We start from the raw sequence: 12600 nt of genomic DNA, 5'->3' as shown, positions 1-12600 counted from the left end.
CTGGCAATAGAACTGAAGACACGTGCTCCAGAACTTGCCACACCCCTTGCTGAGCTATTCCAGTACCATTACAACGCCGCCATCTATTCAATAATGTGAACAATTGACCAGTTATGTTCTGTACACAAAATGCAGGTAAATGCATCCTAACCAATTACTATCTCATCAGTCTACCTTGATCATCTGTAAAATAGCAGAAGGGGTCATCAACAATGTTATCAAGCAACTCTGCTCTGCAACTACCTGCTCACTATAATGAAATATGAGGCTGGATGAACACAGCAGGCCCAGCAGCATCTCAGGAGCACAAAAGCTGACGTTTCGGGCCTAGACCCTTCATCAGAGAGGGGGATGGGGTGAGGGTTCTGGAATAAATAGGGAGAGAGGGGGAGGCGAACCGAAGATGGAGAGAAAAGAAGATAGGTCGAGAGGAGAGTATAGGTGGGGAGGTAGGGAGGGGATAGGTCAGTCCAGGGAAGACGGACAGGTCAAGGAGGTGGGATGAGGTTAGTAGGTAGGAGATGGGGGTGCGGCTTGGGGTGGGAGGAAGGGATGGGTGAGAGGAAGAACAGGTTAGGGAGGCAGAGACAGGTTGGACTGGTTTTGGGATGCAGTGGGTGGAGGGGAAGAGCTGGGCTGGTTGTGTGGTGCAGTGGGGGGAGGGGAAGAGCTGGGCTGGTTGTGTGGTGCAGTGGGGGGAGGGGACGAACTGGGCTGGTTTTGGGATGCGGTGGGGGAAGGGGAGATTTTGAAGCTGGTGAAGTCCACATTGATACCATTGGGCTGCAGGGTTCCCAAGCGGAATATGAGTTGCTGTTCCTGCAACCTTTGGGTGGCATCATTGTGGCACTGCAGGAGGCCCATGACGGACATGTCATCTAAAGAATGGGAGGGGAGTGGAAATGGTTTGCGACTGGGAGGTGCAGTTCTCCAGCATCTGCAGTTCCCATTATACCTGCTCACTATGTTCAGTTTGGGTTCTGTTAGGGCCACAACGCTCCTGACTCATTGTAGTTTTGATTTAAATTTGGACAAAAGAGCTGCCCAAAGGAGAGGTGAGAATGACTGCTCATATTGGATGTCGTATGTTGAAATGCTGTGATAGACATTTGGATCCAGATGCAACTAGTTTGATAGCTTTCAACATGCCTACTTCTAGCTCTTTGACTTGCCAGTTTGTGTTTTGCTGTGGATTGTAGTGCAGTAGGATATAGGTTTCTGCTGAAAAAGCTTCAGTGGTTCAACCACGAGCTTATGGTTCTTCTGCCATGCATATGGAATATCTTTCCTTGAGCTTTTTTTATAACAATGCTTTGTTGGAAAAATTAGGTATGTGTGGTGCCAGTGAATTAAAAGTCCAAGACAGCGCTATAGTTTTTTTTTGGCCGAGAGACCAAGCGTGCATCTTACGTTTTCAACTTTGCCTCAAAGGATGAATCCTATTACATGTAAAGATAGCACAGAAAGAAGTTGAGATAATAAAATGTGAGGCTGGATGAACACAGCAGGCCAAGCAGCATCTCAGGAGTTGACTTGATTTACATTTCCTAGCACTACTACTGTTGAAAATGAATACTTCATGACAACCCAACATTGCAGGAGTGTAGATTTTATTTATTGTCCTTCTCTGAATTTGCGCATCACTAAAATATTGCCAGCAAAACATACAGAAATACCTTTTGTAATTCTCTGCACATTTTCCTAGAACGTATCCTGATTGACAGATAGACCAAAAGCTAGTTTCTAGGTGCAATTTTTTCCAACTGGTGTTCTGAAAGCAGTGATTTGTTGAGATTCCTTTACCATTGAACTGACCAATGTGTGGGCTTAGTATCCATCTTGCAGAAGAATTTAGTTCCTGTCATTTTAAGATGGTAATTTCCATTGTTCGAGAAATTCATCTCAATAGGTTATGTCAACACTTAAGACATGTTGCATCTAGACAATCAGAAAATATTTGAAAATAAGATGCAGGTATCATAAAACATGATATTCACCATACTCAACCAATACAGAGCACTAGTCAACAAAGGGAGCAAAATGTTGAGCCCTTCAGAAAGTTCAAATGCAGATTGAGTGACCAGGCTTTGTTGAATAGCTGTCTTCAGAGTTCAACTGTAACACTGAGTCATTTGCTACTTCACGTCCCACTCTTACCATTCTCCATTCACTCACCAACGTTGTTCTAATGAAGTCAATGGAATCTTAAAACAAAAGGGCGACATCTTGTCATCAGAAATCTTAGAATGTACCAGCCTGAATACAGAGTTTAACTATTTCAAATCTCTGTCACTGCTTCCTTTTGTCAGAACAGGTGTTGCGTTCCTGAAATATACAGCTTCTCCATAACCATGTTTTATTTCTTTTTTGGCTTCTCACTATCATACTTTACCTTTGTCCCATCGTCCTTTTTATAATTTTTCACTCTCATTCCAAACCATTTCTTCTGTCACTTCCTTCCCATGACCCAGTATCTCAGTCTCATCATCTGCTTTATTAATGAACTGTTAAATCTCTAATTTTTTATAGTTTTGATGACAAGACATGGATCTGAAAAGTTAAGTCCGTTTATCTCTTTATAAATTGCTCCGGTGTACGGGGTTTTCCAGAGTTCATTGTTTTTAAGCATCTGCAGAAAGTTAAACCATATAGCCAAAACAGCTGGAGGAAGTCATCTTCACATCGTAAAGTGTTCTGATTAAAATTACCTAGATGATTGTGTCTAGTTTAGTCACTGAGATACAAGCGGACAATCAAGTGATGGTGACAATTTGAGGCAAGTGTATTCTTTCATTAATTCTATTAGTTTAATTACAGCATTCAATGTCCACATTTATGATGCAAGTTGCCCCGAGGTAAAAATATCAATTTCTACTTACATGTTCTCCTCCTAACACCATGAATGTAGCATCTCCGCTCATAGGAAATAATAATTACTGGTTGACAAGTTTACATAAACACTTTCACAAACGACATTGGGGAAATTGAAAGGAAGGACACACATAAATGGATACTTGAAACAATAACTGTACAGTAAAAGCCAAAAATATACTTGAGGCATAAACACAGCTGTGAAATCAGCAGGACATAATTAGGAATGATCAGAACACAATATGGGACATTGATAAGACCAACATCTCGAGTACTGTGTTCAGTGCAGTTTCGGTCTTTATTTTTAGGGGAGGATATAAAAATATATTGAAGGCAGTTCAGAGGTTTACTGGACTGGTTTTACATTTTTCACCCTTTACTAAATTCTAGTTTGAACTTACACCCCTATTACATCTCTATTACTTTTTCACCCCAATTAGCAACCCCTTCGGCTTTTGTACTGGGCCTCTCCCCTTGTTCATCTCTATCTCTGTCAGTAATATAAAAACATCACTTTCCACCCTTGCAGTTTTGAATAAGTCTTTTGGTTTCAAATGTTAACTGTTTCTCTCTCAACAACGCTGCCAGACCTGCTGAGTTTTTTCCATCATTTTTTGTTTGTTTCAGATTTCCAGCATCTGCAGTATTTTGATTTTATTTACGAGATTGAAATCGGGAAAACGCGAGTTGTCAAACGAGAAAAGGTTATACAGAATCAATTCAGAACTAGGGCTGGCGATTTTACAATTAGGACAGGGTTTGAGGGGGATTTGGTTCTTTTCCCTCTCAGAGGGTTGTACACTTTTGGAAATCTGCCTCAAAATTTGGCAGGGGCCAGGGTCACTAAATATTTACTTAAGGCAGCAGTGGACAACGTGTTAAAAGGGAAACTAGAAAGGTTATTGGTGGTGGATCGGAACGTGGGATTCAAAATACAAACATCTGTCATGATCTTAATGGCTAGCAGAGCAACTTCGAACGTCGAATATCCTGCGTCTGCTCCTTGTTCGTATTCAGCATTTATATTTATATTGAACCACACATATAACACAGTCACTTTGAATACCCTGAAATCCACAAATAGGGACTGAACTCACCTGATCAATAAAGTCTCGAGATAACTTATTTTTTTCCATTTCTAAGTTTTTAAAGTTTCTTGCGAGGTTGAAGAAGCTGCGGCTACCAAGCCGAGTTCCAGAGTGAGTCCTGAACCGACCAAACGGAGCCGCTGCAATGTGCCTGCACTGATGAACACCCGACCTCATCTTCTGTAACGTGCCGACCACTCGGTGCATTTTGATCAAAACACGGCCGCGAATCGCTGAGTTCACAACACGCGCCAAACAAAAACTGCGGGGAGATCGCTGCCTTCGAAACGCATACTGCAACAAAGTCAAAAGCTCGTGTCTTAACTTTCCCCTGATGAGAAAAAGTAATTGTCGAATAGCCTACAGTCAGACGTTATGCAGAAGTCAATCTCTCACAATCTCTCTTGCTGCCGCCAGCCCAACAGTCCTGACCGGAACAGGCGGTATCCAGGAGACACAACAAATCAATCACCCACCCGTCACTCATCAGCCAATCCCCACCGCCTTTCAAGTCGATTTCAACTCCATGTCGATCGCTTTGGTCTTTAGTTCCTTCTAACCGGAAGTAAAACAAATGCACGAGAGCCGGCCGTGACTGTGACTTTTTGTCTGCTCCACTTCTCATACAGAGTGCGGTTTTTTTTCTTTTTTTCTATGCCTTTTGTCGGAGAGAAAGCTCTTCCTTTTTTTTAAGAAGCAATACTAATACTTGTTCGCTGTGAGTGTGAAACAATCATTCAGATGCATCCCCGTGAACATGCGTCCTGCGGATAACTCAAAGAGAATAACAGTAGTTTAGGAAAGAGACTGAGACTTTGTTCGTTCTACGAGTCTGGGAACCAGTTGATTGTCGTGGAGCGGATGGAACGTGGCCCCGGGAACCCGAAAGCGGCGCCCGGATCCGAAGCCGAAGCTGGCTGCGGCTGCTATGGAAACGAGAGGGCGCGTGAGCAACCGTCCAGTCTCCAGCTCAGCCCGGCGGAGCCCAGCCTGGCGAGATCCCGCTGGAAAATGCTGCAGCGGGTAAGGAGCGAGCCTGGGGACGGTGGTGCAACAGCAATTTAGCATTTTGGCATATGATATAGATGGGGTGGGGTTGAGGGAGGTGAGACGGATGGCGGTTTTTTTTTAATATAGTGTAGTGTACATTATCAGTATGTGTTGTGTTGTAGATCACGAATCTATTGTACGTTGGCCAAGCTGCTGTGACATGACACATAAGGTGTCAGTACCACTTGCCTTCAACTGAATTGGATTGAAGTAAAGGGATTATCGTCCCTGCTTCAACATTATACATAGAATTGGATTAATATGCGGTGCAGAAGACCATTCGTTTCTGCCGTTATTTTATTCGAATTTTCTCCAGGTACTGTCACCTCTTTGAAAACACCTGGCACCACCCACTCTTCAGAAAGAAAACAAACAAGGAGAATCCTTTTGCCTAGCATATGATCATTTCATCGCCAGCTTGGCTATCTTCAGTAAATGAGGATAAATGAATACTCTGAAAGAAGAAATTCCTCATAATCTCAGACTTAAATTGGTGCCCATTTCAAGCCAACCGACTCCCACAGCTACCTAGAATACACCTCCTCCCACCCACCTTCCTGCAAAAAATTCCATCCCCTATTCCCAATTCCTTCGCCTCCGCCGCATCTGCTCCCAGGATGAGGCATTCCACTCCCGTACATCCCAGATGTCCTCGTTCTTCAAGGACCTCAACTTTCCCCCTACAGTGGCCGAGAATGCCCTCGACTGTGTCTCCCGCAACTTATCCCTCACACCCCGTCCCCGCAATAACCGCCAAAAGAGAATCCCCCTCGTTCTCACATACCACCCCACCAACCTCCGGATCCAATGCATCATCCTCCGACGCTTCTGCCATCTACAATCCGACCCCACCACCAAAGACTTTTTCCATCCTCACCCTTGTCTGCTTTCCGGAGGGACTACTCTCTCCATAACTCCCTTGTCCGCTCCACACTCCCCTCCAACCCACCACACCCGGCACTTTTCCTGCAGTGGCAGGATGTGCTACACTTGGCCCCACACCTCCACCTCACCCCCATCCCAGGCCCCAAGAAGACTTTCCACATCAAGCAGATGTTCACCTGCTCATCTGCTAATGTGGTGTATTGCATCCGCTGTTCCCATTGTGGCCTCCTGTACATCAGGGAAACCAAGCGGAGGCTTGGGGACCGCTTTGCAGAACATCTCCACTCGGTTCGCAGTAAACAACTGCACCTCCCAGTCGTGAACCATTTCAGCTCCCCCTCGCATCCCGTAGACGACAGGTCCATCCTGGGCCTCCTGCAGTGCCACAACAATGCCACCCAACGGTTGCAGGAACAGCAACTCACATTCCGCTTGGGAACCCTGCAGCCCAATGGTATCAATGTGGATTTCATAAGCTTCAAAATCTCCTCTCCCCTCCACCACTTCCCAAAACCAGCCCAGCTCGTACATGCCTCCCTAACCTGTTCTTCCTCTCACCTATCCCCTTCTACCACCTCAAGTCGCACCTCCATTTCCAGGGATCATCCAATGAAATTGTATCTTTCCTCAAACAAGGGGATCAAAACTGTTCACAGTACTCCAGATGTTGTCCCACCAGCACAGTGTACAGTTGCAGTAAGACTTCCCTACTCTTCTACTCCAAACTCCATTGAAATAAGGGCCAATATTCCATTAACCTTCTGATATCCTGCTTCGCCTGTGTGTTACCTTTGCATTTCGTGTGCAAGTACCCCCAAATCCCTTTGCGTTTAGCTTTCTGCAATTTTTCCTCATTTAAATAATACTGTGCTCTTTTGTTCCCTCTTCCACCTTTTTACACATTATACTTCATTTGCCAACTTTTTGTCCACTTTAACATATCCTGCTTTCAACTTGCCTTTCTGCCTATTTTTGGCTACAGTATTTGGCTGCAATATATTTACTTTCTTCCTTGAAGCCATTAATAAATAAATAGTTGCAGATGGGCACTGATCCTTGTGGAACCTCACTGGTTACAGGTGCCAACCTGATAAACAACCCCTGTTGTCAGTCTGCTTTTCTGACATCCGACCCGACCTCAGTTTTGTCCAGTTTAATATTGAGAAGATCAGAAACTTTGTCTGCAGTCATTGCCACATCCCCTTGATCATTGCTGCGAAATCCATACCATACCCAACCACTGTATCTTGTTGAACAAGAATCTTCAATACCTTTGTGTTCTTTTAAACTCAGCTGAACTTCTAATACTAAATTCTTAGGCCGTCTGCTGCTGAAACCATTGCCTATGCCATTGTTAGTTCCAATTACAACAATTCCAATAGTCACCTGGCTGGTCTTCTATCCTTGAACCTCCAGAAGATTGAACTTTTGGATTTACTGCTGCTTGTTTCCTATCCTTCATTGACTTGCCTTTGCTGACATATTTTGTTTAATGGTTCCTGTAGTCTTAAGTTTAACATTTTCATCTTATGTTTAGATTCATATTTGGCCTTGTATTTCTCTCTCAACTTTTTTTGGAGTAGAAGCATTATGAATTAAAGGGATGGGTGTCGTTTAGTTATGAAATTACCTGGTAATGGAGGAAGCAAGCCATGGTGAAAAACTGTCTTTCTAATTGGAGTGAAGTAGGCAGTGGGGTCATCTACAGGTCTGTATTGAGACCATTACTTTTCTTATAAACTATGACCTGGCCTTTAGTATATGCAATAGAGTTTTGGGATTGAGGATTAAAGAGAAAAAATGAACAGGATAATCGAACATTTCACAAGGTTACAGTTGATTGACGAAATAGGTAGGAACTACAGGTGACGTTTTAATGCACTTTAAATTAATGAATTTAATTAAATTTAAATTTAATGCATTTTGTGAGAAACAAAATGGAGAGGCAGCATAACCTAAAGGTTCTATGTTGAAAGAGATACAAGAAATTGAACATGCTCACAAATCTTTGAAGGTGATACATTAATTTGATAAGGGATATCAGAAGGTTTATGAGATGCTTGACTCTGAATCGGCACGTTAAATCCATAAACAAAGAAATAAAAATTTCCGATTAGATCTCAGTATCACGTGCAACTCTGGGAACGTAGGAAGGACTGCAAAGTCTTGCAGATGTAATCAATGAGGATGCCAGGGATAAGAAACTTCAGTTACGTAGAGCACCTGAATAAACTAGTATTCTTCTCCCAAGAGCATTTCAGTGAGACTGAATAAAGGCTAAGATTTGTTACAATTTGTTCAAGGAAATGTGGGCATTGGTGGTTAGACTAGATTTGTTGCCCATCCTTTAGTGCTTTGAAGAATGTGGTGGTCAGCTGCGTTTTTGAACCATTGCTGTCCTTGTGGCCAAGGTGCGCCCACAGTGCATTTATGAAGCAAGTGGCAGGGTTTTAACCCAGCCACAGTGATGGAATGGCAATATAGTTTCAAGTCAGGACGTTCTGTGACTTGCAGGGGACTTCGCAGATGGTTATGTTGGCATATTTCTGCTGTACCCAGCCTCCTTAGTGGTTGACATCAGGGTTTTGAAAGATGCTATTGATGAAACATTGGAGAGATGCTGCAATGCACCTTTTAGCTGGTCCACACTGCTGTCACTATGTACAGATAGTGAAGGGAATGAGTGGTATGACATCCACAAACAATCAAAAGGGCTGCACAGGCCTCTTAGTTCTGGGTAGTATCAAACTTTTTGAGTGTTATTGGAGTTGCACTCATTCAGACAAGTTGGGAGTATTTCATCACACCTCTGACTTGCACTTTGAAGATAGCAGACATGTTTTTGAGAAGTGAGGAGGTGAGTTACTTGCTTTGGGTTTCTTAGTCTCTCACCTGGTCTTGTAGTCACATTATTCATATGGCTTGTCTAGTTCAGCTTCTAGTCAATGGTAAACACTAAGATGTGAAAGTGGGAGATTCAATGATGGTAATGCTTTTGAATGTCAAGGGGCAATCGCCAGATTCTCTCATTGGAGATGTTGATCACCTGGCATTAGTGTGACATGATTGTTACTTGGCACCTGTCGGCCCAAGCATGGATATTGTCTGGATCTTGTTGCATTTCAACATGGGTTGCTTCAGTATATAGGAAGAGATAATGGGAACTGCAGATGCTGGAGAATTCCAAGATAATAAAATGTGAGGCTGGATGAGCACAGCAGGCCAAGCAGCATCTCAGGAGCACAAAAGCTGACGTTTCGGGCCTAGACCCATCATCAGATGAGGGGTCTAGGCCCGAAACGTCAGCTTTTGTGCTCCTGAGATGCTGCTTGGCCTGCTGTGTTCATCCAGCCTCACATTTTATTATCTCAGTATATAGGAAGTTGTGTATGCTCTTCAACATTGTGCAGTCGTCACTGAACATTCCCCCTTCTTACCTAATGAAAGAGAGGAGGGGGAAAGCTGATGAAGCAGCTGAAGATGGTTGGGCTTTGGCATAATAACTTGGGGAAGTCTTGCACAGATGTCCTGGAGCTGACTAGCCTTCAATAACTACAACCACCTTGCGTTATGCTCTGTATGTCTCCAACCAGCTGGAGACTGATGACATTTAAGCGATGAAGCAATAATGCGTGAACGTTGCATTGGGGAGGTGATCAACCAAGATCCTGAAAATCAGGGGAAACTTGATGGATTGAATAGTCTACTTCTGTTCCTTTGTTCCAGTGGCATGTCGGTTAGTTAGCACAAGTAATAGGTTCGAATTAACTGGCAAAATAACTAGAAGAGGTATTTGGAGCACTTCTACACTTTTTTTTATAATTTGCAAGGTATTAGATGAAAATTTTGATTCCATTGGGACCAGATGCCATAAGAATTTTTAAAGGACCATTACTCATACACCAGATGAACTCATTAGCAAGGTAAAGGAGATGAAAATTTGGTATGGAACTAAATTGCTGAGCTGTCCAATGAGTTGGTAATAATTTCATAGGCTTCCTGTGCTGGGAGAATTTAAGGGTGGAATTTATTGGCCTTTCCTTATGATATGGGCATCTAATTGGTGGGTGTGTTGGGGACACAAATTGCTTTTGGCCTCCACCCTGATTAAGTCAATTATGGGATGGGCAATAAACAGCCTTCCTGCCCTGCCACCAAGTGAGCCCCTTCAGTGGACAATTAGATTGCACTGAAGGACCTCATCCTATCACAGCTGGTATTCACCCAGTTGGGAGGCATGTCATGTATGAACCCTTGGGGTGCTTGCAAGCTTTGGAGTGGAAGTAGTGGAGATCCCTCATCCAAAGCTTCTTATTTCCAGGTTAAGAATTGGAAAGGGAATGCTTGTGAGTAAAGGCTGGACATGTAGCATGGTGCTGAGAGTTCCTCCCCTGCATTTTCTGGTGACCTCCCCCCCCCCCCCCCCCCCCCCACTTCCTGACCATAACATTGTGAATAGTGATAAACATAGAAACATAGAAAAAAAGGACCAGAAGTAGGTTATTTGGCTCTTGCAGACTGTTCTAACACTCAATGTGACCATGGCTGATAATCCAACTCTGTACCCTGTTGCTGCTTTCTGTACAGCCCTTTTGAAGTCTTTAGCCTTAAGAACGGTATCTACTATCTTAAATATTGAATTGGTCAAAACTGCTTGCTGTGGGACAGAATTTCGTAAGCTTACCACACTCTAGTATTTCTCCTGTTGCCGTCCTGAATGGCCTACCTTGCAGCCTTAAACTGTGACCCCTGGTTCTGGACGCCCCGGTCATTGGATACATCCTTCCTGATTTCACTCTGTCTAATCCTGTTAGAATTTTGTAGATTTCAAGAGATCCTCACATCCCCCGTTCTTCTAAACTCCAGTGAATATAGACTTAACCAATCTAGTCTCTCTTCATACATCAGACTTGCCATCCCAGTAATTAGTCTGTTAAATCTTGTTACTTTACCTAAGGAAGGATATTCTTCATCTTCATCATAGAACCCCTGCAGAGTGGAAACAGGCCCTTTGGTCCAACAAGTCCACACTGACCCTCGGAGTATTAGACCATTGGACCCTTGGCTATGAAAGTATAGTCACATTATCCCTCTTTAGTAAGGTGACCAAAATTTCACATTATACTTCAGTTGCAGTATGTCTGAGGTCCTGTACACTTGCAGCAAGATATTCCCGTTCCTGCACTTGAATTCACTTCTGATGAAGGCCAGCATACAGTTTGTCTTCACTGCCTAAAGCATCTGCATGCTTACTTTCGTGACAGGTTTTCAAGGACACCCAGGTTTTCAATGCATCTTCCCTTTTCCCAAACTATCACCATTCTGATAATTTTCTGCTTTCCTGTTTTGCTACAAATGTGGATGACTTCACATTTATCTACATTACACTTCATCTGTCATGCACTCAAGTTGTCCAAATCACAATGCATCTCAGCATCTTCCTCAACATTCACCCTCCTGCCCAGTTTAGTGTAATCTATACACTCTAAGATATCACGTTTAGTTCCCTCATCCGGATCATTAATATACATTGTGAATAGCTGGAGTCCACCACTGATCTTTGGTACCCCACCGGTCACTAGCTACCACTCAGAAAATGACCAGTTTACTCAGATTCTTTATTTCCTGTCTGCCAGAGTTCTCTATCCATGTCAGCACACTATCCCCAATCTCATGTGCTTTAATTTTACGTGCTAATCTCTTATGTGGGAGCTTATCAAAAGCCTTCTGAAAGTCCAAGTATATCATAGAATCCTTACAGCGTGGAAACAGGCCCTTTCGCCCAACAAGTCCACACCGATCCTCAAAGCACCCGCCCAAACCCACCCCTCTATGACCCATCTAATCTACACATCCCTGAACACTACAGGGAAATTTATCATGGCCAATCCACCTAGCCTGCACATCTTTTGGACAGTGGGAGGAAACCAGACCACCTGGTGGAAACCCATGCAGACACTGAGAGAACGTGCAAACTCCACACAAGCAGTCGTCCGAGGATGGAATCCAACCCGGGTCCCTCTAGCAAAACAATCCTAACCTAGTCAATCACTCCTTGCACATCAGATCTGCGATCCACAAATCAGCCTGGTAAACCTTTGCTGCACTCCCTCGAGAGCAAGAGCATCCTTCCTCAGAAATTGCACAAAATATTCCAGGTGTGGTCTCACCAAGGCCCTGTACAATTGTGACAACACATCCCTTTTGGTGGGCCTTCCACAATAGTGGCAACATGCAGAGCACTGGTGGGAAAGTGACTCAACTTCATTAAATACTGCCCTAGGATTTTAATCCTTTGAAAACTATGTTGCTCCAATTCTGACCAGATCAGTAACCCATTTCTTTTCACTGCCATTCATGGTTTGGCGTTGGTTTTTAATTGATTTTCTTTCTGCTGGAGTTACACGCTATATTCAAGACACCATGGAGATACAACTTGTTGTGAATATCATTGAGATATGTTCATATTTACAATATCTACCGCCAATGTAAATTTACCCTACTCTGGTTTTGTGTTTTCAAGCAATGGACTGGCCGATATTTCTTGCCTATCTGTAACAGTCCTTGACCAGGTGGTGGTTAGCTGTTTTCTTGAGCTGCTGCAGTCTATTTCATTGTAAATGAACTCTCTGTACTATTAGGAAGGCAATAATAATTTTATTGCCCAGTAACAATGACAGATTGGCAGTGTTCTTTCAAATCAAGA

The 12600-nt window shown here is 43.4% G+C and overlaps 2 protein-coding genes across 5 annotated transcripts in view; one reads left to right on the top strand and one right to left on the bottom strand.

The window, feature by feature from the left end:
* prepl (prolyl endopeptidase like) overlaps positions 1-4385 on the bottom strand; it is a 70494-nt gene extending 66109 nt beyond the window's left edge. For 2 of the 3 annotated variants that reach the window (XM_048536237.2, XM_059648616.1), the window contains exon 1: positions 3969-4385. In XM_048536237.2, coding sequence (XP_048392194.1) covers positions 3969-4166 — 198 coding nt within the window. In that variant the 5' untranslated portion in view covers positions 4167-4385. Of the gene's footprint in view, positions 1-1676; positions 1939-3968 lie in introns of all 3 variants that reach the window. The other variant, XM_048536238.2, reaches the window with a different exon arrangement.
* A 132-nt stretch (positions 4386-4517) lies between these two features.
* Positions 4518-12600, top strand: part of camkmt (calmodulin-lysine N-methyltransferase) — a 328636-nt gene continuing 320553 nt past the window's right edge. For both annotated transcript variants that reach the window (XM_048535462.2, XM_048535461.1), the window contains exon 1: positions 4518-4982. In XM_048535462.2, coding sequence (XP_048391419.1) covers positions 4821-4982 — 162 coding nt within the window. In that variant the 5' untranslated portion in view covers positions 4518-4820. The remainder of the gene's footprint in view (positions 4983-12600) is intronic.

The sequence above is a fragment of the Stegostoma tigrinum genome, chromosome 9, assembly GCF_030684315.1.
Source record: "Stegostoma tigrinum isolate sSteTig4 chromosome 9, sSteTig4.hap1, whole genome shotgun sequence".
NCBI lineage: Eukaryota > Metazoa > Chordata > Chondrichthyes > Orectolobiformes > Stegostomatidae > Stegostoma > Stegostoma tigrinum.
This window is presented reverse-complemented; position numbering and strand designations above follow the sequence as displayed.